The sequence below is a fragment of the Euprymna scolopes genome, chromosome 1 (assembly GCF_053919585.1).
Source record: "Euprymna scolopes isolate OS-2025 chromosome 1, ASM5391958v1, whole genome shotgun sequence".
Lineage (NCBI taxonomy): Eukaryota > Metazoa > Mollusca > Cephalopoda > Sepiida > Sepiolidae > Euprymna > Euprymna scolopes.
The window spans coordinates 191,331,323-191,357,329 of NC_136482.1; the positions used below are offsets into that span (position 1 = coordinate 191,331,323).

Genomic DNA, 26,007 nt, shown 5'->3' on the forward strand with positions numbered 1-26,007 from the left:
TAAGTAAACTTGCCTGTCCTGGAAATAAGGAATAATCTGTGAGTTCACTAAGGTCAAGAGGGATGCGTTTCCCAGCAGATGTTTCCCTGGAACCTTCTAGAAGGATTGTATGTGCATTGGCTCGGCCTTCAGGATCACAACAAATTCGCCCAGCAATACTAACAACTTCCTAATTTCAAAACAATATTATTTCAAAACAAAATTATTTTCTTAATTGTTTAAAAAAAAAAAAAAAAAAGTAAAAGAAAATATTAGCTGTTTCCAAAGCAAAAGATAAATGAATTTAATTAAAAACAGTATTTTATAAAAATATTTCCCATGCAGAAAAAAAAAAAAAAAAAATGACTGCATTTTTGCAAAAGTAAGCTGTAAATTCAATTTTTTTAATCCAAAATATTTTCCAAAGCAAAATATTTTTTAAATGAATTTAATTAAAAGATATTTTACTAAATTATTTCTGTAAAACAATCAAAAATTTAATGCATTTTTACAATAGAAAAAAAAAAAAGCTAAAAATTTTATTTTCAATCTAAAATATTTATGAATTTAAATTGTTTCTGTATTTACCTGAATTGGGTCAGTGACGTGAAAAAGAGACTCAATTTCATGCACCTGCTGTAGTTTCCGAGACATTTCTTGTATTTGTTGATTGAGAACTTAAAAAAAAAAAAAAAAAAAAAAAAAAAAAAAAAAGTGAAATATTAGTTTTGGGGGTACTAAAATTGGAAACTAGCAGCGACTCAAAATAGTAAGCCCAAGTGTACTGGTTGTGTATTCCTATCTCAACCAAAGCAATTAGAATCCTCCCCCACCCCTTTGTATTTTCCTGACAGAAATTGGAATCTGAAGTGTATGCTAGAATACAGAAACAGTGAATGATATATATATAAAAAGAAAAATGGCACATAAAATACTCTTTAATCTGGGTGGGCTATCACCTAGAGATGGTATCGATAAAAATAAAGGCCTTCGTCCTCGAGTTGGTGTAAAGAAGGCATCCAACATAAAAATTCTGTCACGACTAAGGAAATAACTTCTAAAGAAAATTCTGCGCTTCTATATTATAATAATGAAAAAAAAGTTTCAAGAGAAATGGTACCTACGGCTTGTCTGAGCCCCAATCTATAGTCCCTCCTGGCCTGACTTTCACAAAAAAAAGTCTAGCTGAAAACACTATCAATAATTTCCCCCACTCTTTATCAGTGCCTAAACCAACCTAAACGTAGATTCCATGAACAAAGCTTTCTTAGAAGTGTACGCCTGTGGAACTCTTCAGTTTTCTGCTTCCCAACTAGCTACAATATGGTTGTCTTCAAGTCCAACATGAACAAATTCTTGATGAGCTATCCCCTTAAGTAACTCAATTTACTAAATTTCCACTACTAATGATGACTGACATGTTCCCTTGACCACTGTACACTCATTAACCCTTATCCTCGAGTGGCCTCTGGGCCTTGATAAGTGATGATTCCTTTGTAAAAAAAAAAAAAAAAAAAAAAATTTACTCGCCTCAAATATCCAAAAGTTACAAAAAACGATAAGCTAGAAAAATAATTAACAAAGAAATTTTTTAAATCCTGTACCTTTACAAGGCCACCACCATTCATGTATGGAGTATTGTTACGACGTCTGGGCTGATGCATCTGCTTCTAGTCTCCCTTTTAGATAGGGTTAAAAAAGAGTTGCCAACCGAATAGGTCCCGGAGTATCAGCTAGGCTTCAACTACTGTATGATTGATGAAATTCTGCATCCCTCTGTTTTACGAGTACTTTAATGGTAGGTGCTCCAATAAACTACAAGCCTTCATACACCCTTAACGTAAATACTCCCACCCACGCTGACTAACAGCAAAATCTTACCCTTACACAGTAGAAATCCTTAGATGCAAGAAGAAAGCCTTCTACTCTAATAGTTTCTTCCTCAGAACTGCTAGACTTTGGAACTCCCTTTTGGGTTTCTGCTTCCCCAACTGTACTGACACGCAGAAGTTCAAATGTAATGTAAACAGACATCTTGCTGCTCAACTCCCTACATAATACCTCTACAAATTATGTCCCAGATAGTAGCTCCTTCCATCAAAGTGGCACTGTGCCTTGTTTGGGGTGAAAATGCAATTAAAAAAAAAAAAAAAAAAAATTCTGTCAGCCATGACTAGCTATAAATCCTAAATAATTCAGAATTGTATTTAGAGTGTCACCCGCACTGAGTATTGAACCATCAATCTCTAGAAGAGTAACTTTTATCTGAATTTTACAAGCAATACTCAAAATACAATTGCGAATTACTTAACGACTTCTACCCAGTTATAGTTAATAGAACGAGAACATGCTGCCCCCGCCCCCAGGATTAAATAAAGAATTCTGTTCAAAATTCTGTGCAGATTCTCAAGTTCAGCAGTAAGATTTAAGAGTTCGGCAAGATACACCCGAAGAAGGTTAAAGGTTACATTGAGCAAAACGTGAAAATAACAGTGAAGATGAGAAGTGTAGTGCGAAGACTCAATAAAAAATAAATAAATAAATAAAATAAATAAATAAATAATCTTCATCACAAAAATTCAGAAACCTGACATAAGCTGTTCTGAATTGGGAATGAAAAAGTGGTCTAATTTTTTCATTTTTGCAGATAAATTAGGAGATAAAGCAATCTAAATAATATTCTGTTTGTTTCTACATTTGAAATAGAATTACAATTTTTGAAGGCCAAACTATAAAAATTTTTTTTAAAAAGTTCAAATTCATAAAATTTTACCTTTAAAAGACCAATTCGGTAACCTATCAGCTAGTTTTTGAATATCATTATAATAATATATGTTGTAATATTGTGAAACAGGAACTCATAATTTCGTACTGGTTCTTCACAGAAGAAGAAGAAAGTCCACAAAATGTTGCATTAAAAAAAAAAAAAAAAAGCAACTTCTGAAAGAAACAGCAAAAAATGAAGAACGTTATCTGCCCAGATTGTCACTTACAATTTGATTTTATTTGTCATTAACTATGTAGCACAATACTACTTTCTGTGTTTGTTAGTACTTATTAATTTATCTTATTTGGGTCTGTTCTATATTTAAAATACAATGGACACTATTTTCATAGAAATGTTTGTTGCATGTTATTAGTTTTTCTGTAAAAAAAAAAAAAAAAAAAATCATCTTTATCAAAACATTTGTTGATTAAATATATTCCTCATTCTGTGAAAATTCCATAGGTCCTACAAGTTGAAAATATTTCTCTCGAAGGAGGCAAATGATTATTTAATCAGGTTTTTGACGATCTTGCTTGCAATCATAAAAACTGTCAAAGAAGTGGATCTTGCATTCAAGGCTACTCCAGATCTTTCACTAATCAACTCAGAAAAAGTATAAATACATCTGTCTTCTTCCTTCCCCAGCTATGGGGTTTAACTGCATGATAAGATTTATGCGGGTCTTATAACAGTAAATCGGAAAGTTAATAAAGAATTTGCTGCCGTGGGATATCTGAATAGACATGTTGGAAAGATCACGGACAAAATGGATTTGGTGATTGGTTTTTGTTATATTAGCAGTTCAGCCCGGCTTTGCTCAGGCCCTATGTACTGTTCATAACTTGCCTTACATGTGAATACACTTTATGTAAAATTTCAAATGTTTAGACCAAAAATTGTCTGAGTAATTTCGTAGAGACCAGAGGTAATTTTTTTTTTTTTAGACTTTGACCCCAATTTTGACCCCATAACATTTATTATTTTGGTCTCAAATCAAAATACAAAGTTTTACCTATGTCCAAGTTACCTACATCTAAAATTTCAAGTGTTTAGACCCAAAATTCATGGAGAAATTTGGTAGAATCTGCAAAGGTCAACTGTTTCAACTTTGACCTTTTGTCAGCCAAATTTTCGCCCCAAAACTGATTAAAATGCTTGCCACATGTCTGAATACCTGTTATGTATAAATTTCAAATGTTTAGACTCAAAATTGGCCGAATAGTTTGCTAGACACTGCAAAGATCAAAATCTTTTGAACTTTGACAGCTCAAATTTTCGACCCAAACTGATTAAAAAGCTTGCCCTATCTCTGAATATCCTTTATGTAAAATTTCAAATGTTTAGACCAGAAATTGGCTGAGTAATTTGGTAGCGGCCACAGAGGTAAAAATTTTTTTTCAAGTTTGACCACTTTTTAATTTGATTTGGGCTCAAATCAAATTAAAAAGTTTGATCCATGTCCAAGTAATCTACATTTAAAATTTCAAGACCCAAAATTGATGGAGGAGTTTGGTAGAGTTCTCAAAGGTCAAATCGTTGAACTTTGACAGACAAATCTCTGGCCGAAAACCGATTAAAAAGATTTTCCCAAATCTCACTACTCCTTATGTCAAATTTCGAGTCTGTAGACTGAAAATTGACAAAGTAATTTAGTAGGGAAATGTACACACACGCAGACATTTTCACTTTTATAGATATACTGCATCATACATGGCTACAACATTTTCGTACTACAGTTCAAATGTGAAAAATCATCCTTTAAGATGATCATTCAGAAATGGGTGAATCACTTCACAAAATATGCAACAATGGAGAATATTTGTATGACTCATGATATCAAGAATTCCCAAAATATTAGAAACTCAGTGGAAAGATTACTGCATTACATCATGTACGTGGGGAAAGAATGTAAGTTTTGGATTTGAAATAAAAAGAAGACAGGTAATGTTGGTATTTTATTGCAGAAAAGTGAGTATGATAAAGTGATTGATGTTAATTGTTTTAGGGATTAAATCATAGAGTTGATGATTGATGAGAAAATTTGCAAAGTTATATCTGTTTATGCACCACAATGTAATTTGAAGTGAAAACACAAAAAAAAGATGAGTTTTATGACAATAACTTGTAAAGTTGATGAGAAGGTGTTTATGAAGGAAATGAATATGCTGTTAGGGATAGAGAAGGAGAAATGGTTTGCCATGGACATGTGCCAAATATAGGTTTGAAGTGAAAGTTATCTCATTACGAATGAATCTGGAAAAACAAACAAGCAAATAGATTGTAAGAAAAAAGGATGGATATCTCTCGAGTGATTTGAACATTTTTTTTTTATAAGGAATTCTGGACCTGCACCAAATGTTTAAAGAAAGACTTAAAAAAAAAAACTCACTTTGAGCATGTTGGTATTTCTTTTCAAACATATACTCATAATGACCACTTATTCCATGTGCCGGATGCAGAACTTCTAATGAATAGTTTCGCCCCAATTCCAACCAAGTAGCAGCATTGACATTTCCAAAGTTCAAAACAGATTCACCAGCATTCTTACGGTTTTTGAATATACGGGGTGGAGTGGCACTGTAAAAAAAAAAAAAAAAAAGTCAAATATTTTTTCAGTCCACAATATTTTAACAGAATTTTCATATTCATCTTTTGATGGTTTTATCTTTAATAAAACTTGTAAAAAAAAGAAAAAAAAAAAAAAAGAAAAAAAAAAGATTTCATTGTGAAAATCTAAACAGATAAAATATTGTGTTTATTTGTTTCTATAGACACAAAGATTAGATAAGGGATCTGAACCAGGTTTACAGAAAACAATGTAAAACCAGAAACAAAAGTGATTACCGGTTATTTTGCCATGGCATGTCACCGGGTTTGGTTTGGTTTCTTTTATGGCATATCAACCATCTATGGATTATTCAAGGCTGCATAAAGTTGTTGAACATAAGTCTATAAGTAAGATAATTATTTATATAAAAGCGAAAATGTGTGCGTGTGAATTTTTTTTGTATTTTGAAGGGGGGGGGTTATGTTTTAGAACTTTTTATATACTCCCTAGATTATAATATCTATGATTTACAAAACAAGATGGTGTATCTTTTATTTTAGCGATTTTATGTTACAAAATTTGCAAAATGTGATTTCATTTCTCTATGACGTGATGTTTGACCTAGAAAAGTAGACGTTGACATTCATTTAAGCACCTGCTTTTTTTTTTTTAGTGTTTAATTTCAACCATTCTCACTTCTCTGCTCTCTTAGCATCACGGTAACATGTCCCACTTCCTTTTCCGCCTCAAGACTTCGGGTTTGAGCCTATCTGCTAACCAAAACTTTTTTTCTTTTACACCTCCAAACACCCAGGCAATGCCGGGCACTCAGGCAGCTAGTTAATTATATTTCTAGAACATATGTTGTATATTGAAAGAGACAACTCCTGGTTTTTAGTTAGAAACAAAGCAATTAAGATTGAATATTATTATTGAAGGAGGATGCTGGAATTAAACGCAGTTGTTATTAGTTAAAATGAATGTATTTTGTTAGATATGATTCCAGGAATGCAGGAATTATTCATTGTAATAAGGAATAATGGAACAAAAAAAAAAAAAAAAAAAAGAATTTCCACAGAGAAAATCTGGGACTTGTGTTGCCAGGACACGTGTTGGAAGCATGTGCATGGAAATCACATATCTGGCCGACGTGTTTGGTCGTTTTTGTTTTACGGCATATCAACCCCTTTCAGGTTATTTAATGCCGAATCCAGTGAATTTGAAGAACTATATTTTAATGGAATATATTTGTTTTTTTTCCAAGTCGGTTTCTATTTAACCCATAGTTGGGACCCTTACAGGTACTACCACTCCGGGTTAGAGTGGATCTGAGAGCAATGGAAATTAAAAGGTTGGCTCCACACTCCTCAAAGCCCGCAAACTGGGGCCTCACCATCGGATATAGTTTCAGGTTATATCCAGGACCAGTTAGACTAGAAGATGCAGTCAAAGAAAGACAGTCAGTCACAGAGTCCGAGCGAGTCTGGTAGAGCAGACTGGGGAGACGGACAGAGTCCTTAGGAAGTAAAGGGAAGGAAAAGATGACAATGCAGCAGAGTTAGCAGGCATCGAATGATAGTTGTTACCGGTTAGCCTTTTTGTTTTTGTTTGTCATCAACTGCAAGGTAATGTGTTTTTGTCTTCATCGTCTTGTAAAATGAACTCTGTATGTAAACCCCTTTCCAAAGGGGAATTGTATGCCCCCACTTCGATAATACATTTCCCTCCTGTTCAAAAGAACCGTCATTATACTTGGATCACACATCTATCTCCCAGCTCCACTGTCTATCGCTTCTATTATAAATGTGCACCTCGCAGTTCAACATACACTGCGACTCTAAAACATTACTTTTTGAAAATACCCACATCCAAATTTCGTATTTACAAACAGTTATGTTTTTTTTTATTACAAAGGAACCACCACTTATCAAGACCCAGAGGCCACTCGAGGATAAGGGTTAAAGAGTGTACAGTGGTCAAAAGGACAATATAGTAATCATTAGAAGTGTAAATTTGGTAAATTGGAATGCCATCAAGTTGCTTTACTGGAATCAAGATTTTTGATTAGCTTGGCAACATCACGCACAGATATTTGTATGCCGTATAGCGTGCATACAGGAGGGGGGGGACTGATCAGAGTAGGGTAAGCTGCAAAGTTACTGGGTTAGGGTTCATCTGCTGTTGATGATATTACTTCAGGTCTATTGACGAGGGTTGGGATAGAGCACACACTTCGATTCAGGACCCTGTTTGTTATTTGCAAAACTGGTGAGAACCAAGCTGCTGCTCAGCTACTTTGGACTTGACTGACTGAGCATACAGCTCTCGTGTTTTTTTTATAGTGGTTGCTGGAAAACCAGAAGGTGGATTTAGTCTCAGTAGATCTATTACATTAGAAGCAACGGAAATAGGGATTTCTATATGCAATGGTAGCAGCACATTCTAGAGAGAAGCACGGTTGGCTGTTGCATTAGTTTTGTATCTGCAATAAAGTAGTCAAATATAATTCTATAAGTACTTATATTCCTGGAATGCAATCACACAGTGAAAGTAGAAACGTTACTCTTAGAAGGGAATTCTACTGAGACGAGAAGAAAATCTTGCCATTAAAACATCACGCCATAAAACAGTACTCTTTGATATCGGTAACGTTTTTTTGTTTTTAAACACAATTGATTCTCGGCTTCCACCTTCTAGCATCTATTTTGGGAGAAAAATAATTTTTTAAATGAAAAATAAACATTTTTTTAAAGAATAGATCGAAAAATATGCATGGGGTTACAGTAAAAAAATTTGTGACATTGCCGACAAGGCAACATGTCAGGATCATAAAATAGTACTTGTGTCACCCTAAAATTTGACTCGAATAAAGTACAGATTAACGCTCTATGATCTCATCGGTCGACCAAACGTAAAACAAATTTTTTCGTATTATTTGAACTACTGTTCTGGAGAACTATTTTCATAACATTTTGGTTGGTATACCATATATACTTGTGTACAAGTCAAATTTCTGGGAGACAATTTTAGGGGGGGGGTCGACTTATACGTACGTAATGTTTTGGAAATGTTGTTAAAGAACAACTCGGCGCTCATAACATAGAAAACGCCATTTTGTTTGTGCACTATACCGGCAATCCTAGTAATTAATCGCACTCTTGAACCCCACTGCAGTGTGCAGTTTTTCAACATGTAAGCACGTGTGGTTTTTCAGCAAGTCATCAACGCATACACACTTGCTTCATTTGCACATGTGTTAAGATGGTTGCTGGTAATATTTTCACTAATCAGCTATCATAGGCTGCTGCTGATTTTCTCACATGTACCCATTCATGCTCTGTTACAATACAAGCGCACCACTTCATTACATACCTTCCATTAAAGAAAAAAAAAATTTTTTTTTTTAGTAAAATAAAACCTGCCTGAAGCAATAAAGAAAACAACTTGTTAACTCATTAAAACACAAATTAAATCTAAATAAAAATGCATCGTCTGTTCGACATTTCCATTTTATACTTTTGTCGAATTCCTTTCCTTATTCTTTTTTTACATTTGTAAAAATAAAGGAAGTCTAACATTTTTTCTATGCTGCTAATATTTTCACTAATCAGTTATCCTACGACTGCTGCCGATTTTCTCACACGTGCCCATATGCGCTCTGTTACAATAAAAGCACATCGCTTCGTTACATATCAAGTTTTCATTCAGTAATATCATACGATTTAATTTTGATGAGAAGACCTTCGTGCCAGACTTTGTAAATGTGCCGGTTATGCAGAGATAGGAAATTTGTGTTAAAAATTAAGATTACATGTTCAGATAAGATGACATCTCAAGTGAGATGTGAATATGTCAAATTTTTTCTTGACTATTTTCTGTCAACCAGAACAAACGTTTTATGGGGTGGGGGGTGGGGGTCAAATCCACAGTAAGCGTTTTCATATTGAGAAGGACTACAAATTTCTGAATCTGTTTCTAAATACGTCCCTTGACTTTAAATAAACAGATTAATAAAATTAAACTGTGAAAGTTAGTGTTTATTTAGTATATTTACTTTGCATGATGCAGCGACATTGTACAACTAAAATAATAGAAGTGAGTGTGCAGCCTGTGCAATACCGTGCACCTTGGCTAGTTTTGAAAAGAATTACAAACAAACATGAAAAAAAAAAACATTGAGCTTTTGGAATTCTTTCCCTGCTCCCTATTCAAAACTTTACCAATATGCAGAAATTTAAATGTAAACAAGCGTCTTACTGCATTACTTAAGATGCCCCTATTGAACATGGCCTCAGAACTCTGCAACAAATTCTACCCTTTACGATCAGGGCTGCCTATCCCCCTGTATTTCCTCCTGTGACTAAAAAAACACTATGTGATATATAAATATTTGTACAAGCTCATCAAAAACCTTGATTGCCATAGTGGCAGTCCAGTCATAGTGCTAAAAAAGCTGCCATACTTACAAAGCCGTTTAAACATTAACTTAGGAGAAATGCTTCCTAACACCTTGGAAAACTTCATCAGTTTACCCGGTTTTTAAAAGTTCTGGAGATTGGTCATCTCTCTCTCAGCACAGACAAATCAATCTCCTTTGCGTCATGAATAAGTTGCTGGAATCTGTGATAAACAGAGAAGTAGTCAACCACCTCGGCAAAAATAACCTCCTCAGTGACATGCAAGACGGTTTCTGTTCTCTGAGATCTACAACTGTTATATCACACAGGATTAGTGAATCTCTTGATGGGGACTTTGTTTTTAAAGCAGTAGCCTTTGACATAGCAAAGGCTTTTGATAGAGTATGGTATAAAGGTCGACTTCATAAAATCACAAGTTATGAAATAGCTTGAAATATCCTCTCAATTATAAAATCCTTTCTCTCTGACAGGCTTAGAAAAGTAATCGTTGATGGGTAGAAATCAGAAACTCATAGTATCAACGCTGACGTCTCTCACGGTTCCATCCTTGGCCCAACTCGCTTCCTGATCTTCAATGATCTCCCAAATCACATTCTCAGATCATTAGTAGACATTTATGCAGACGAGACCAACAATTTCTGATTCTCCTTGTCTTGAGAATGTTGTTCAAGGGGGAAAAGGTGGCTGGTTAATTTTAATGTATCTAAAACCAAGCTTCTCTCTTTTCATCATAGTCACTGACCTCTATCATACTTAATTAAAATGAATGGCTCTCATCTTGAGGAAGCTCCAGGTCTTGATAGCCTCTAGAACTTCCCTTCACTCCTGATCTAAAATGAAATGCAGACACTAAATCTGTTGCCAAGATTGCTAGAAAAATGGTGAGATTGCTCTGTTATGATATGGGGTGCAAACGAGTGATGGTCCATGGTGTAGTCACAATGTAATGATAGGTATGTGTGATAATGAGAATAGCTACTAACGTAATAGATGTACTGAGACTAAAACTGCCTTCAGGACTGCCAGCAACCACTGCAAAGGAGTAATAAAAAATGCAAGAGAGCTATATGCTCAGTCCGTTAAATCCAAAGTAGCTGAGCAACGGCTTGGTTCCCACAAGTTTTGGCAAATAGCAAACAGGATTCTGAACAGAAGCGGGTGTTCTATCTCAACCATCATCAAGGGATCTGAGGTCATCCCGTCAGCATCGGACAAGGTCAAACTTTTTACCAACAACTTTGCAGCTAATTCTACCCTTTGCGACAAAGGCCATCAACTCCCCGTATTTCCTCCTATAACAGACCACACGCTATGCAACATACAAATATCTGTGCGTGAGGTCGCCAAGCTAATCAAGAACCTTGATTCCAGTAAAGCAACTGGCCTTGACGGCATTCCAATCATTGTGCTGAAAAAGCTTTAACTAGAACTTGCCCCCATACTTACAAAACTTTTTAAGCGCTGCCTTAAAGAGAAGTGCTTTCCAACACCCTGGAAAACCTCATCAGTATGCCCTGTATTTAAGAATTCAGATAAGTCAGCTCCCTCTCAATACAGACTAATGTCTCCTGTGTGTCATGAGTAAGCTGCTGGAATCCATATTAAATAGAGAAGTAGTCAACCACCTCAGTAGAAATAACCTTCTTAGTGACGTGCAATATGGTTTCCGTTCTGCCAGATCTACAGCAGATGTGCTAACTGTTATATCTCATAGAATTAGAGAATCTCTTGACAAAGGCTTCCTCTCTAGGGCAATTGCTCTTGACATATCAAAGGTATGGCATAAGAGCCTACTTCAAAAGATTTACAGCTACGGTATAACTGGAAATGTTTTCTCGATCATAAAATCATTTCTCTCTGATAGGCTCATAAGAGCAGTAGTTGATGGGCAGAAATCAGAGGCCATTAATATTAATGCTGGAGTCCCTCAGGTTTCCATCCTGGGCCCAACTCTCTTCCTGATCTACATCAATGATCTCCCAAAACGCATACTTAAATCATTCGTTGACATCTATGCTGATGACACTACCATCTATGGCAACACATCGAAGGCTGTAAATGACAAAGTTCTCTCAGATTCTCTCTCCTCTGATCTTGAGCGCGTGGTACAGTGGGGGAGGAGGTGGCTGGTTACTTTTAATGCATCTAAAACCAAGCTCCTACCTTTACATCAACGCTCTGATCCCCATCTGGCATCAATTGAAATGGGTGGCTCTCGTCTAGGGGAAGCTCCATGTTTTGATAAGCTTCTGGGCTTGACCTTTACCCGACCCGAAATGGAATACGTACATCAAGTCAGTTGCCAAGATCGCTGAAAAAAAGGTAGCATCCTTCTACCGCTCCAGAAGATATCTCAGCCCTGATGCAATTCTCTATCTGTATAAAAGCCAAGTACGTCCAAGGATGGAGTACTGCTGCCACATCTGGGAAGAAGCTACTAAAAACAGCCTATCCTGCCTTGGCAGAGTACAAAATAGGCTTCGTGGGTGATGCCCTTTTCTCTTCCCTGCAACCTCTTTCCCACAGGAGAGACATTGCGAACCTGTCTTTGTTTTATCGTTACTACCATGGCAGGTGCTCGCCTGAGCTCTAATCTCTGGTCCCCCCTCGCCAATCTTTCATGATAAACACCCGCCTAGCTGAAACCACTGTCAAAAATTTTCCCCATTCCTTATCTGTGCACAAAATCAAAATGTAGATTCCATGAACAAAGCTCCTTTCTTGGAAGTGCACGCCTGTGGAACTCTCTTCCGGTTGCCTGTTTCCCACCTGACTACAACCTGGATGTCTTCAAGTCCAATGTGAACAAATTCCTGATGAACCGCCTCCTTAAGACACTTTATCAAATCTCCAACACTAACGTACTGTACACACAATAACTCTTATCCCCGAGTGGCTTCCGGGCCTTGATAAGTGGTTATTACCTTGTAAAAAAAGAGAAAATGGCCGATCTTCATCAATGCTAGCATCATATTAGCGACGTGAACATGGATCCAAATCATTCACATCTCATTGTAAACAAAAATAAACGTGTCAGATTTAACAATGGTGAAAACTAATTTTAACGTTCATAATATGGCTTCATTTAATAAAAATAAATCATTGTTTGTTGGTGTATTTAATATGCGAGAGAAAGATTAAATCATTAAATGTTCTAAAAGATGTTCGTGCTTCTTGGGAACAGTGTCCTGGAAATAAATGTTAAGTTTTATAGTCGCTAGGATTTTATGTATTTCTTAAAATAGAGTCTGATAGGACTGGAGTTAAAACAATTGCACCAAAAAAAAAAAAAAAAAAAAAGAAAAGGCAAAAAAGTAAAACTTCCGACTGAGTCAATCAGGTCTTTTTTTTTTGTTTTAAGAGAAAAATGTTTTTTTTAAGGAAATAAAATTTATTGTATGAATTAGTTCCAGTAATGTGGTAATTTTGCTCCATAAATGTGTCAGATGTGGTACAAGGTCATTTTTTGGGCGGAATTAATCCAGTGAGATTAGGAGGTTTTTAGATGCATGGTCGTAAAGTCAATGCTAGTGATTTCATGTCAAGCAGACGGAGTCGAAAACAGTTCATTTGTGTTACTGCGTCCTGAACTGAACTGAGATCTGACTCAACTGGTTTGGATTTCGCGCGCAGTGCCTTTTATACGATTTTGGCCAGCTCCAGCGAAGGCTGTCAGAAACAGATTCTAGAAAAGTTGATTTCTTCAAGTGTTGATTGATAGAAAGTGGACACCCTGTTATGTGGTATAGTCTTGTGCTATGTCCGGACAAAGAGGCATTATTTTACTTTTTACTTTGACAGAATTTGCGTGGGTGTATACGATACATGTACGTGTACCTGAAATGTTCTTTATCAATGCGATTTAATCTCTCTGGCGTATTGCTATAGCTCTACTGCTCCAGAAGGTAGCTCACTGCCGATGCAATCCTCTATCTGTATAAGAGCCTGGTATGCTCTAAAATGGAATACTGTTGTCACATCTTGGCAGGAGTTGCTCAGTGCGCTTTATCCTGCCTTGATAGAATTCAAGGCCAGCTTCAAAACCTAGTTGGTGATGCCCTTTTCTCTCCCCTGCCACCTGTTTCCCCACAGAAGAGATGTTCCGACCCTGTTTCTACTCTAATATTTTCATGGTAAGTGCTTGATTGAACTACAATCTATGCCAAACTTTCACAAAAAAAAAAAAAAAAACAAAAACAAAAAAAACACTCGACTAGCTACAACTACTATATATGATTTCCCCCATTCTCTATGTGTGCTTCTAAACACATTCCATGAACAAAGCTTCTTTCCCAGAACCAACTGCTTGTGGAACATTGTTCCACTGGCCTGCTTCCCAATTGAATACAACATAGTAGCCTTCAAATCCAATGTAAACAAATTCTTGTTGAGCCATCCCCATAAATAATCAAATTCTACCCAATTTACACCGTTAATGATTACTACACTACCACTTTACATTCATTAACCCTTATCCTCGAATGGCCTTCAGGCCTTGATAAGTGGTGTCTTTCAAGTAAAAAATTCACAGTTGCCTAAGTGGCTGTGTGCATTTTAGGGTAGGGGGGTGAGCAGAGTAAAAAAAAAAAAAAAAAAAAAAAAAAAAACGGGGGGGGGGGGGCGAATCGACCAGTAAAATTTCATAAATTTATAATTTTTGATTCTTACCTTTTAGGTGAATAGAGTTCCGCTCGAAGAGATGAGGACATACTTGTATTCAAAGATTTTTTGGAAACACCACTTCTTTCTGGAGTGCCAGATATTCTTGCATTGTTTGTCACCTGAAAATATTTATAGCAAGAAAAAAAAAATCTAACATATGCTTTTGGATTTTCAAGTGTGACTATCTTTTAAATAAGACCATAAAGAAATGAAAAAGAAATTTATTCACCTGAGTGATAGTGTGGGTGTGTGCTCATTTTTTTTTTTTTTAATTTACATTTTCATAAAAAAAAAAAAAAAAAATTAAATATGGAGTCAGTTACAAATGGGAGAAAATAGACACTCTCTCCTTTTTGAATTCTTGCTCATGTCTAATACAAGGAGGGCTCCAAAAATAATGCCTCCTATTTTTTTTTATTCTGTCGAAATGGATCAAAGAGAATTGCAAATTGCATGGCTGTGATGATTGAACTTATGCATTCATGACCTGTAAGTTTCATCTCTGTTGCAGATATTGACAGTATGAGACTACAAGAAAGCAACAACTCATTGATATGTATCAGAAGCAGAGATATGTCATTGAATTCCTGATCAAAGTGAATTAACAATGATGGTGACTATGTAGAAAAAAAAATTCTGAAGGAATGAAAAAAAAAATTCTGAAGGAATGAAAAAAAAAAAAATTCTGAAGGAATGAAAAAAAAAAAAATTCTGAAGGAATGAAAAAAAAAAAAAAAAATTCTGAAGGAATGAAAAAAAAAAAAAAATTCTGAAGGAATGAAAAAAAAAAATTCTGAAGGAATGAAAAAAAAAAATTCTGAAGGAATGAAAAAAAAAAATTCTGAAGGAATGAAAAAAAAAAATTCTGAAGGAATGAAAAAAAAATTCTAAAGGAATAAAAAAAAAAATTCTGAAGGAATAAAAAAAAAAAAATTCTGAAGGAATGAAAAAAGTGGAAGCTTTACTTTTGAAACAACCTTGTACGTCTTAGTTGAATTACATACCCTGAAAACTAATGGGCTAATATTTTAAGAAATGGTTTTAGTAATTTATCCTTTTTCTTTATTAAATCACTAATTAGTGTTAATACTGACAAAACTATTGCATATATATGAAAAAATAGGACAATAAAATTGCAAATAAATCACGCCAAACATAAATTTGTTATGAACTGTTTAAAAAATAGTTATGCAAATTATTGCATTGAAAGATCCATTTTTGAGCTTTTCACCTCTATGAGATTATGACAAAAAGTCTATATTCCAAATTTCAAGATGTTGTCCATCTTACCATTTATTTTTTTAGCATGTTTTGTAACGCAGAATCGTTCATGTAATTATCATGTCGATTTAAAGATGGCCTAACTAAAAGAAAACATGACTGCAACTTCACTTCCGATTTTATAATCATGGCCTTATTCCTTTATTTTCCTTGCGAGTTGACGAGTTCCTTTTCTTCTGATGAGTTATGGGCGGAATAAGGTGAAAAAAATTGACATAATTACACGAATGATTCTGCGCTACGAAGCAAGTGCTGTCAACGAAACATTTCAACATACTTAAAAAATAACCGATAAGATGGTCAACAAATTTGGAATATAGACTTTTATCATTTATCTGTATATGCTCTGTAGTTACATCGAGCTTCATAAATTAAAATATTACTATAAATAAAAGGTGAAATATAATCGAATAAGCATATTTCCCATAAACATACACTAGCAGGGAGACTCAACATTGCCCAGGAATGAATAAAGATCAAATGTTTTACCCTCCTATATTCTATTGTCATCGAAATCGGTAAAAATCGCCCATTTTTCAACCTCTCTGCAGTTACTTAGTCGACATTGCACTGTAGAGAACTTACTATGGATTTTTTAAAGTTTGCTTTTATATAATACCTTGAATTAAAGTTTAAAATGCAAATATCAAGTATCACAGTTCAATTGTGCTCTAAACAGAATAAAATATTTCTTTGTTCCTAATATTATTTCAATAATACAATACAATTGTGTTATCTTTGATATTTTAGATCAGCTGAGGGGTCTGCCATTGTTTATTGGGCGAACCTGAGGAGCTTTATATATATAAAAAAAAAAGTCAATATTTAAATATTTGTAGGGGGTGGTCAGTTTATAATACAATATTCTAGTAAATGGATCACCCATTTCAGAACCAATCAATGTTTTAGGTCAAATTTTGTGAATTTAGCCTTTTTTTAAGCAGTTTAATCTTTTTGAATTTCACTTTTTAAAATAATTTAAAAAAAAAAAAAAAAAAAAAAAGGGTTAAATTCATTAAATTTTGCCTAAAAACATTGAGTGGATCTAAAATGGGTGATTGATTTACTAGGATGTTGCATTAAAAACTGAGCACCCCTACAAATATTTAAATATTGACTTTTTTTTTCCTTTCATTTTCTTTTTGATAATCTGGTCGTCTAGTGTTCATTCGATAAGAATCTGTGAGGCGAGGGGGAGGGGGGTTGAGCTCCTTTTCACTCTTTATGTTATGAGATAGGTAGAACAGAATAAATTATCCTATATCGATCTAGCTATCTGCCTAACTGGAGAGGTAGGCAAGAGATGGATAAAACCTTCATAAAACCTGTCAAAATATAACAAAGCTAGATCATAGACAAGTTTACCAGAAGGTCTGGTTAGCTGATTGGATCTATGTGCGAGTCACGTGATCAGGTTAGCTGAAGATCAGAGGAGTTGGAACTTAGAATTGAAGCAGAGTGGTTGGGCGTTACGGTTGTCTCTGCTCCCCTTTTGGGAGGGAGTGACGTGTCTCTCAATGTAGACTTTTAAGACCACAAGCAAAGAAATTCACTTTCCATTTTCATCTGCACGACATCCTGGAAAGTGAAATAAAAACTAATATGAAACCAATCATCATCTTGGAGTCAATGTGTTTCGTCTAAAAGCTTCCAGCCCCTTCCAAGAACAAGATGAAGTCAGGATGGACCAGGTTCAATGAGCAGAGAAGATAAAGGTATGTTGAAGATACACATATGACCAACACACTCACACATAAGAACATTAGACGACTACGAAACAAAATGGGTTCAGAAAGTGAAGAACCACTAATAGACATTAGTAACACATTTAGGACACGCCACAAACAAACATGAAACGTAAACACTCGTTTACATGGGTGTCGTTCATGTTAGATAACGTAACATTTATTTCAATTTGACCCAATTGTTATTGTTTTAACTTCATTTGTTAAATGTTAACTATTTTTTCAAAGCCGTTTTATTCTAAAAATTCCTCAAGCTTAAATGCACAAACTTGCATATTTATCTAGTGAACCTGCTCGCTAGCTAATCGTAGGGCCGCAATCTCTTTCAAATCTGTTTTGTTTTCCTTTCTTTACAATTTTATGCAGAAATACAAGAAAAGTGACAGAATTTATTACTTACGGTATTTGGAGTTTTCACATTATAAATGTTCATGATGTCTTCTCTGTAGTCCAGTTAAGAAGTTGTTCATCATGGTGTTGAATAATTTAAAACAAAACTTTAAGATACAGATTCAAATCTTAAACATGTCAATATCAGTGCATAGAACTAATACGTCTTGCATGATCTGACAAACCCCAACCTCTGTCTCATCTGTGTGTTTGACAAGTATTTTCACAAAATGTGACGAACATACTGCACTTTGTATCCACTAAAGGAAAATACTGAGGACCACCCAACAAGCTGCTAAATCTCAATTTTTAACTACAGAGTTCCCTAGAGGTTGCAAGATTTTCTCCAATAGCTTCTTTCCTCAAATCACTTGCCTTTAGAATAATCTTGCTGCCCCCACCCCTGACAGCACCGATATGCTTTGTTTGGGATGCATAATAAAGAAATCTAAATATAGTGAATATAAAAAAAGTGTTGCTAGCAAGTTTGCAAAAAAAAAAAAAATTTTAGTTGCAGGTGAATTTGAGCATTAATGCAAAAAAAAGGGAAAAGAAAGAGGAAAGGAAAAGAGAGATCAACAATTTTGTAAAATAAAAAAAGTTCTTTCACGGTTATGTATTAATCTTTGCCAAGTCCTTTTTCACCGTAATATTTTGCTTTATATAAATAAATAGTTTCCTTTGTCGACTATGGAATCAGGTTTGGAATATTGTGCTAAAGAATTTATCATTGACTAGCAGGGGGTACCCGGCGTTGCCCGGGTGTTTGGCGGTGTGCGTGTTAAAAAAAACAAATAAATAACGTTGGCCGGGCGTTTGGAGGTATAAAAGAAAAAAAAGTTTTAGTAGAAAGGTAGGATTGAACCCCGAAGCCTTGACACAAAGGTGGAAACGAAAGGGAAAAAAAGCTAGGCACCTAACCACCTTGTCCACGAGAAAAGAGGAATTAATAAGCGTGTTAAAATAAGGTTTATAAAGTAAAATATACAGGTGTGAGGAAGTGGTGTGATGTTTGACCTAATTTTGCGCTGCAAGCCAGTTACTGTTTCCCCAGCTTTTTGAAGACGCGGCGAGCTGGTAAAAATCGGGCAAATTAAATACACACACAACCCCTGTTGTTAAGTCATAGATATTATCATTTAGACGAGATATAAAAAGTTTTAAGAAGGAGCGACCCCCCCCCCCCCCGAGAAGGCCTCGGAAAAAAGCCTTTTGCAGACATACACGAAAAGCGAACATACATACACATTTTCGCTTTTATATATATATATATATATATATATGTCATTAGAATGGCAACAATTTTAATCAAAAAGATTAGTGATACCATTAGATTCTGACCATCTCTTTAAATAACAAAAAAGATGTAGAATTAGCTCAATGTTTGGAATCGGCATGGAGATAAACTCTTAAGATATTCAAATAGTTTTACGGTCATTCTGAATGTGATTATTTCTTGACTTTGTAGAGAGATTTTTGAATTTGGAAGCAATAAAAAAAAAATTTTTTTAAATGTTTAGTTTGAAAGGATACAATCCAGATGGATCACTCATAAGTACTGGATCAGGATCATCTTTGATTTGGCTTTTTGCTGGGACCGACGATTTCTTTGCCAAAACCTAGAAAAAGAAAATTTTTTTTATAAATATTGAAATATATTTTCATTCCACCATTTCATAAATAAATGTTCATCTCTGCAGCAAAGAAAAAGATTAAAAAGCTAAAATATTTTTTTAGTCGTTAAAAAAAAAAAAAAAAAAAAATTCCTTTTCTTATAAAATAAATTTCAACACACAAAAATGACAACACTCAAAATAAGATGCGAACAAGATTTATTGGACAAGAGAAGAGAATGGATGTAGTCAGAGTTGAATTTTGTGCCAATTCTATTTACTGTAAGATTTAAGATAAAACATAAAAAAATCAGGCACAAGGCCCATAGGTTCGGGGATGAAGGGAACATGCTGGTCTGTGATATACTGTTAAACTAGGCGCTTGTCCCACAATAGGCTCATTCCATGGAAAGTGGCCCAAAATCAGAGAATTTTAAATCCAATATTTTCTAGCACTTATGTTTTTTCTGAAAGACAACATCCTAAACTACAAAAGAATAAAATTTCAATTCTGATCTTTTGTGTTTTCAGTGCTGAGGTTATAAACATTGGCTATTTATTAAAGTCAGAAAACGAAAGAATTGCTTATTTTTCAGGCATTCATTTTTACTAATAAATAACATAGAATTATGTTTAATTATATTTTTCATGATGGAGACATATATAGATATCAAAATAATTGAGGCCCCGAGTTTCTGTTGTTAATCATTTTACATTAAATTTTCATAAAGTTAGCCCTATGTCCATGTAACACACGTTACGCTTAATCAACTTTTTCAATAAAACCCCTGAGGAAAAAAATCATTTCTAGTTATAAGCTAGATAAGCTAGTATATTACTGCAAACAAAAAAGAAGCTATTTTTTTCTTGAAAGAACACTTAATTTGTGTAACATGTGACGTCACGTGTGTTACATGCCAAAATATCACTTGAAAATCTCCAATAATCAATTGATTTAAACATAATAAATAACATACTCATACGATGCTATAAAAGATTTATTTATGGAGAAATTTTAGGTTGAAAATAAAGCACATCCTGGAATTAGGGAGTAGATGGGATCAGGTCATAAAATTAATACAAAATTTATTTGTCACCCAGAATTTCTCCATACTAAAAAAAAAAAAAAAAAAAAAAAAAAAAATGTATGATGTACAGCTGTGATGAAATGAAAAATATATTCCAAAAATCATGTAAATTGATCACTGTTTCATTTTTAAATAAGAAAACCCATTTTTAAGTGATTAATGGGAATTCGTAGGCATTACATGATTTTGCAAAATTTGAATTTATTTTTTTAGATTGTATTGCTGACCATTTTGAAAACAGCTATTCTATTACTCATAAAATTTGATTTTCTTATTTTTAAATAAAACAACTTTGTCAATTTACGTGATTTTTGGAACATAATATTTTCATTTTGTCATGGGTACGTACAAAGTTGCTTTATTTAAAAATATACATTATACATTTTTCTTGATTTTTTTGTATAGGAGAAATTCTGGACAATAACCCCAAATTCACATTTATAATTTGATGCCATGACTTGCTAGCAAATACAAACTACTGAACTTTTTTCGTAATTTATTTTGATATTTTCATTACTGTGACATGACAATTCAGTGAATACCATTGGTTTCATTTGAAATTCAATTTTTCAGTTTTCAAATTTCATACAATATCAAAGAACCAAGAATTTTTAAATGAATTTACCTCCCTTTGCATATTAAGCAACATTTCAACGGTGGGTTCCTCACTCAGATCGCGATTCTTTGTCATAAGAAAAGCGATCCAGTTGTCGTGTAAATCTCCAGCATCAAGATTATATTTGATGGATAATTCTTGCACTGGAAAGATAAGAGTGAGAAAAGTTCTGAAACATCATTTAGAAGAAAAGATGGCTTTCGTTAATAAAACATATTCGCTGAAAAATAAAGTAATGAATTCTAATTTTAATTCCTTTCAGCATAATATATTTATTCCAAAAGACTTGGATAGAATTACGAATGGTTAAATTGTTCAACTACTGTCGTAGGTTTAGCTGTGGTTGCTTTGTTTTACAGCATATTAACCCCCCCCCCCCCTTTTGAGGTAATTTAATACCAAGTCCAGTAATTTTGGCAAAAGGTTTCATGCTTCAAGTTCTTTACAGCTGCAAGATTTCATATAAAAATGTCTGGTTTCATTGCCTTTTCTTATACATTTTTTTTCTATTACATGCCCAACGAAAACTAGAAGATTAGTTTCTACTGAAGTAGAACTTGATAGAATAGCTTGGATATTCATCAAAATCAAATATAAAGCTTATTAAAAAAATTGTCCAGAGTGGAACAATAAAGTTGTCGCCATAAATAAAAACACTACAGCTTTGTTTTAAAACTTTTGTTGAAAAAAAAAAAATCAATTCACGTAATTTGATGTAGTAAAACTGACATCTATTCAATGTGGCCGCCTTCAATCTCAATCAATGCCTCGATACGGATCCAGAACTGAGAGCATGCCTTGCCTTTTCCACAAGCACCGGTGGGAGTTGGGCAAATACTCTGCAGACGGCGGCAAACAGACTGGCTTTGGTATTATGGGACGTCATGTTGGTGATGTAAGACGAAGTAGTCCAGCGGGTTCAGGTCTGGAGAGGAGCAGGGCCAGTGAGAGAAGAGTACAAAGTCGTAGCACTCCTGAAACCAAACCTAGGTCTCTTTGGACTTGTGGGCTAGTGCCAAGCCCTGCTGCTACACCCAGAGTCTGCCAGCAGTCACTTGATTGCACCAGGAGATCACCATACTCTTCAGCACATCCAGATACACTTCAGTGTTGAATTTCAAGCCGACTTCAAAGATGCAAGGTGGCATGATGTGACTCTCACATGAAACCACACCAAAGACCATAACTGTAGCCGGAAACTGTTTTCATCACCCTGGGCACGTCCCTGTTATTCGTGGCAATCCAGTCATGCATTTTAAGGATGCTGGCAATGGTCTCGTTATAACTTGGATTGGTAGCAGACACGAGTTGTACAGCGATGCATCTGATTTCCCACATTGAACATTGTGTCACTCTCAGACATGATAGAAGGTTTCTATCACTCTTGGAATTTGTACACAACTGGCCAACTAGTAGATGGTCTGTAACAAGAAAAAAAAAAAAAACGGTTTTCATCAAACAGAAATGGAATCATGTCTTTTCTAGGGCAACAATTTTATCGTTCTACCCTGTATTTTAATCTATATACATAAAAGTAATCTTGTCTGTGTGAGGAACGGTCTACCGAATAACTGTCAATTTTTGGTCTAAAGACTCGAAATGATATACAAAGGATATAGACCTGTGGAACAAATTTGATTTGGTTTTTAGCTGGGAAAAATAGTTGCTAAGGGGGTCAAAATTGGAAAAAATTGGAACATGGCAGGCATAAGTCAATTAAACTTATTTCTATGCATGTGCAAATATACATTTAAATCTTTAACAAAGATTTTTTTTTTTCTTTAAGTTTTTACATGCATATAGATTTAGATCAGACAGTAACAAATAAGGCTGGAGAGCTACATGTTTTGGTTTCTATTTTAGCTGATGGCACTCAAATCATTTTTTTAACTTTTGAAATCACTATTATATATTGGGTATAATATAATAATCAATAGATAATGGATAATAAATACAAAATCTGTAAATTAAAATATCATATTGAAGTATATTTTACAACTGGGAAATGCTAGGTGGCATGCTAGTTTATAATAACTGTGCTAAAAAAGATTTTAAACAGATTTATAAGTTCTCCAATTAATGTTTAAATTAACGGTAGTTTTATACAGATTAAAAGCAATTGTTACAAAATAATTATCAATAATACTGGAATAATTTTCAAATAAGTTAATTTTCTTGAAGATAATTTCCAATACGAAAAAGTAAATTGTAATAATTTTGCTTATAAAAAAACATATCTGAAAATTTCATACTATGCTTACAATAATCCAGCTGAAAGTTTAAATTTCATCAAGTTAAATATAAAAATCAAGTTTAAAATGACTAATGGAAGTAAGGTTTTTTTTTTTATTTGACTTTTTTAATTACTTGCAGCTAGTTTTTTTTTTACTTAAATTTTATAGTAAAAATGGCAATCAGGCATATTTACTCATTCGGATCCTTGCTCCATGACACTTTATAGGAAGTAGACAGTGGCAGTCGATTTTGCATCCCTCACCGAAAAAGATCCATTTGTTGGTTTCATTTCAGTATTGATTTTAAATAGCAATGCAGATACCAGTTATTATAGGTGCCAAAGGGCTTATGAAGAAGAACCTGAAGTCCTACCTAACTAATATTCCTGGTGAACCAAGTGCAAAAGAGATCCAGACAATTGCACTTAAGGGTACGAGGATAGTAAGAGCTCTCGGTTGGTTTCAATAAAAAGCAAAGCTAGTTTGGCTGCCCCATACCCAACGTTACAATCTTCAAAAGAAAATTAAAAAAAAAATTAAATTGAAATGGCCTAAAATATTTCAATATTGAAAGAGATTCTTCATATATATATATATATATATATATATATATATATATATATATAAAGAGGTTGGTGATCTAAGAAAGAATTTTTTTTAAATTTTCAAACGGATTAAAAATAAGGAAGTTATGACTATTTTTGTGCCTCATACGTTTGGATATTTTTCCTTCTTTAAACGTGTTTTGTCACTTTTTTTTTTATACTACTTTTACTACTCAGTAAAAAAATGTCTTTGTTAAAACATAAGATTAAGCAATGAAATTTGCCATATAAGTGTATTTTTATGTAAAGTATCCAAATATGGCACTTAAATTTTCCACAAATCAATGGTTTCTGCAGTGATCTGCAGGAAGTGCACATAAACATGTTGCAATTCCATGTATCAATTAATAAAGATGTTAGAACTCAAAAGTTGAACTGTAATGCATTTTATGTGAAAGAAATCGGTCCATTTTCTGTAGGCTGTTTTTTAACCCAGTCAACGATTTATTAAAGTATGATAGGTTATGGAAAGGAAGGGTTGTAAAGAAATAGCTTCGAATTTGGAGGTATCAAAACCAAAGCAAAATATGATAAAAGTAAAAATAAAATAGATAAACCCCATAATTTATTATACCATACCTGTTCACACTGAAACACTTATCACAATATTCTGTGGATCTATATTGTTAAACTTTGTTGTGACATATTTCCATTCTATGGCGGTCAGGCGTGAACAAACACCCCATAATTTTATTATACCATATTTCTTCAAACTGAAACATAATTATCAAAGTATATTTTCGCAGATAGATATGAAAAGCCTTTAAAGTTTGTGCCTATTTCCATTCTATGGAGGCCAGGCACGAACGCAGACCCCACAATTTTATTATACCATCTTGAAGTTAAAACATACTTATCAAAGTATTCTTATGTACATCTATATCAAAAACACTTGTAAACGTTTTTAATTTTTAAATTTTTTTTATTTCCATACTTTGTGGACCAGGCGCGAACGCAGACCCCACAATTTTAATGAACCACCGTTCTGCCAGATCAAACATACCCATTCCTGTGTCTCAATACATCTATCATTATATGTAATCAGTTTTTTAAAACAGTCAACCATATAGGAGCCTATTCGTGACCAGACACACACACAGACATTCAGCTTATATATATATAGCAAATTTTTTTGGTATTATTGTAGATTAACACCTGTTAAAACGCCTTACCGGCTTCCCTAAAATATGATTTTCCTTGCTTTTAGATAATTACATGAGGAAAGAAACTAAAAAGTTGGCAGTAATAAAAATTTAATATAAAATGATTTTAAATTTTAGGCTGATTCTAATGTGTTAGGGCAGTAATTTTTGTTTGATAATTATGTGTTTTTAAGAGGGTCTTTGTAAGAGGAGGAAGCTTGCCACTTGGACTTCAGGTTAGTGGTATGGTTATGGACAATTATATGTGAACACCCTGAACACTTGTCAGAAGAAAAGAAAAAACAATTATTTTTAGAGTAGGGGACTAGTTTCACATAAATTTAATGTAGAAAAATTCATTTCCAGGCCATTCTAGAGTTTTAGAGCAGTTATATTTTTCTGTGAGGGACAAATAGTGTTTTTAAGGAATGCAAGGTATTTTCTTTTAGAGTTTAGGTGTGATTTTATGATGATTTGTACAAAGGGGGCTTGCCACCGACTTAAGGTTAGTGGTATGGTTATGAAAGGGTTTTTATTTTGAAATGGGTGCCATTCAAACTTAACAGTAATAAGATTAAAGGAGATTTTTTCCAGGTGGGATTTCTCACTCAGATTTAAGGTTAATGGGTACAAGTTCAAGGAAGGTATTTTTAAGAGATGGTCTTGTCATTAGGAACTAGATTTAGTGGTAGCATATACTAATATATTTATTCAATTTGAAAAGTTATATAAAATAATTTGGAATACTAACTATTTAAAAAGCAAGAAAGTTTGGGAAATGGGGGAACATAACACATTAAATTTATATGTGGAACTGACCCCCACTCTCTACTCAAATCCTAAATTATTTTTGCCATCATTTTTTCCACTAACTTTTGAGGCATTCACACATAATTGCATAAAAGAACAGAATTTTATT

At 34.0% G+C, this 26,007-nt stretch overlaps 1 protein-coding gene across 1 annotated transcript in view; it reads right to left on the reverse strand.

Moving 5' to 3' along the window:
* The window catches only part of LOC145278343 (DNA polymerase alpha subunit B-like), a 73,532-nt gene that overhangs the window by 32,714 nt on the left and 14,811 nt on the right, over positions 1-26,007 (reverse strand). The window contains exons 2-8 of the mRNA XM_080130639.1: positions 21,117-21,250; positions 19,324-19,409; positions 17,801-17,843; positions 14,381-14,493; positions 5,136-5,323; positions 568-656; positions 14-169 (exon numbers count right to left, since the gene is read on the reverse strand). Of these exons, the coding sequence (XP_079986765.1) occupies positions 14-169; positions 568-656; positions 5,136-5,323; positions 14,381-14,493; positions 17,801-17,843; positions 19,324-19,409; positions 21,117-21,250 (809 nt within the window). The remainder of the gene's footprint in view (positions 1-13; positions 170-567; positions 657-5,135; positions 5,324-14,380; positions 14,494-17,800; positions 17,844-19,323; positions 19,410-21,116; positions 21,251-26,007) is intronic.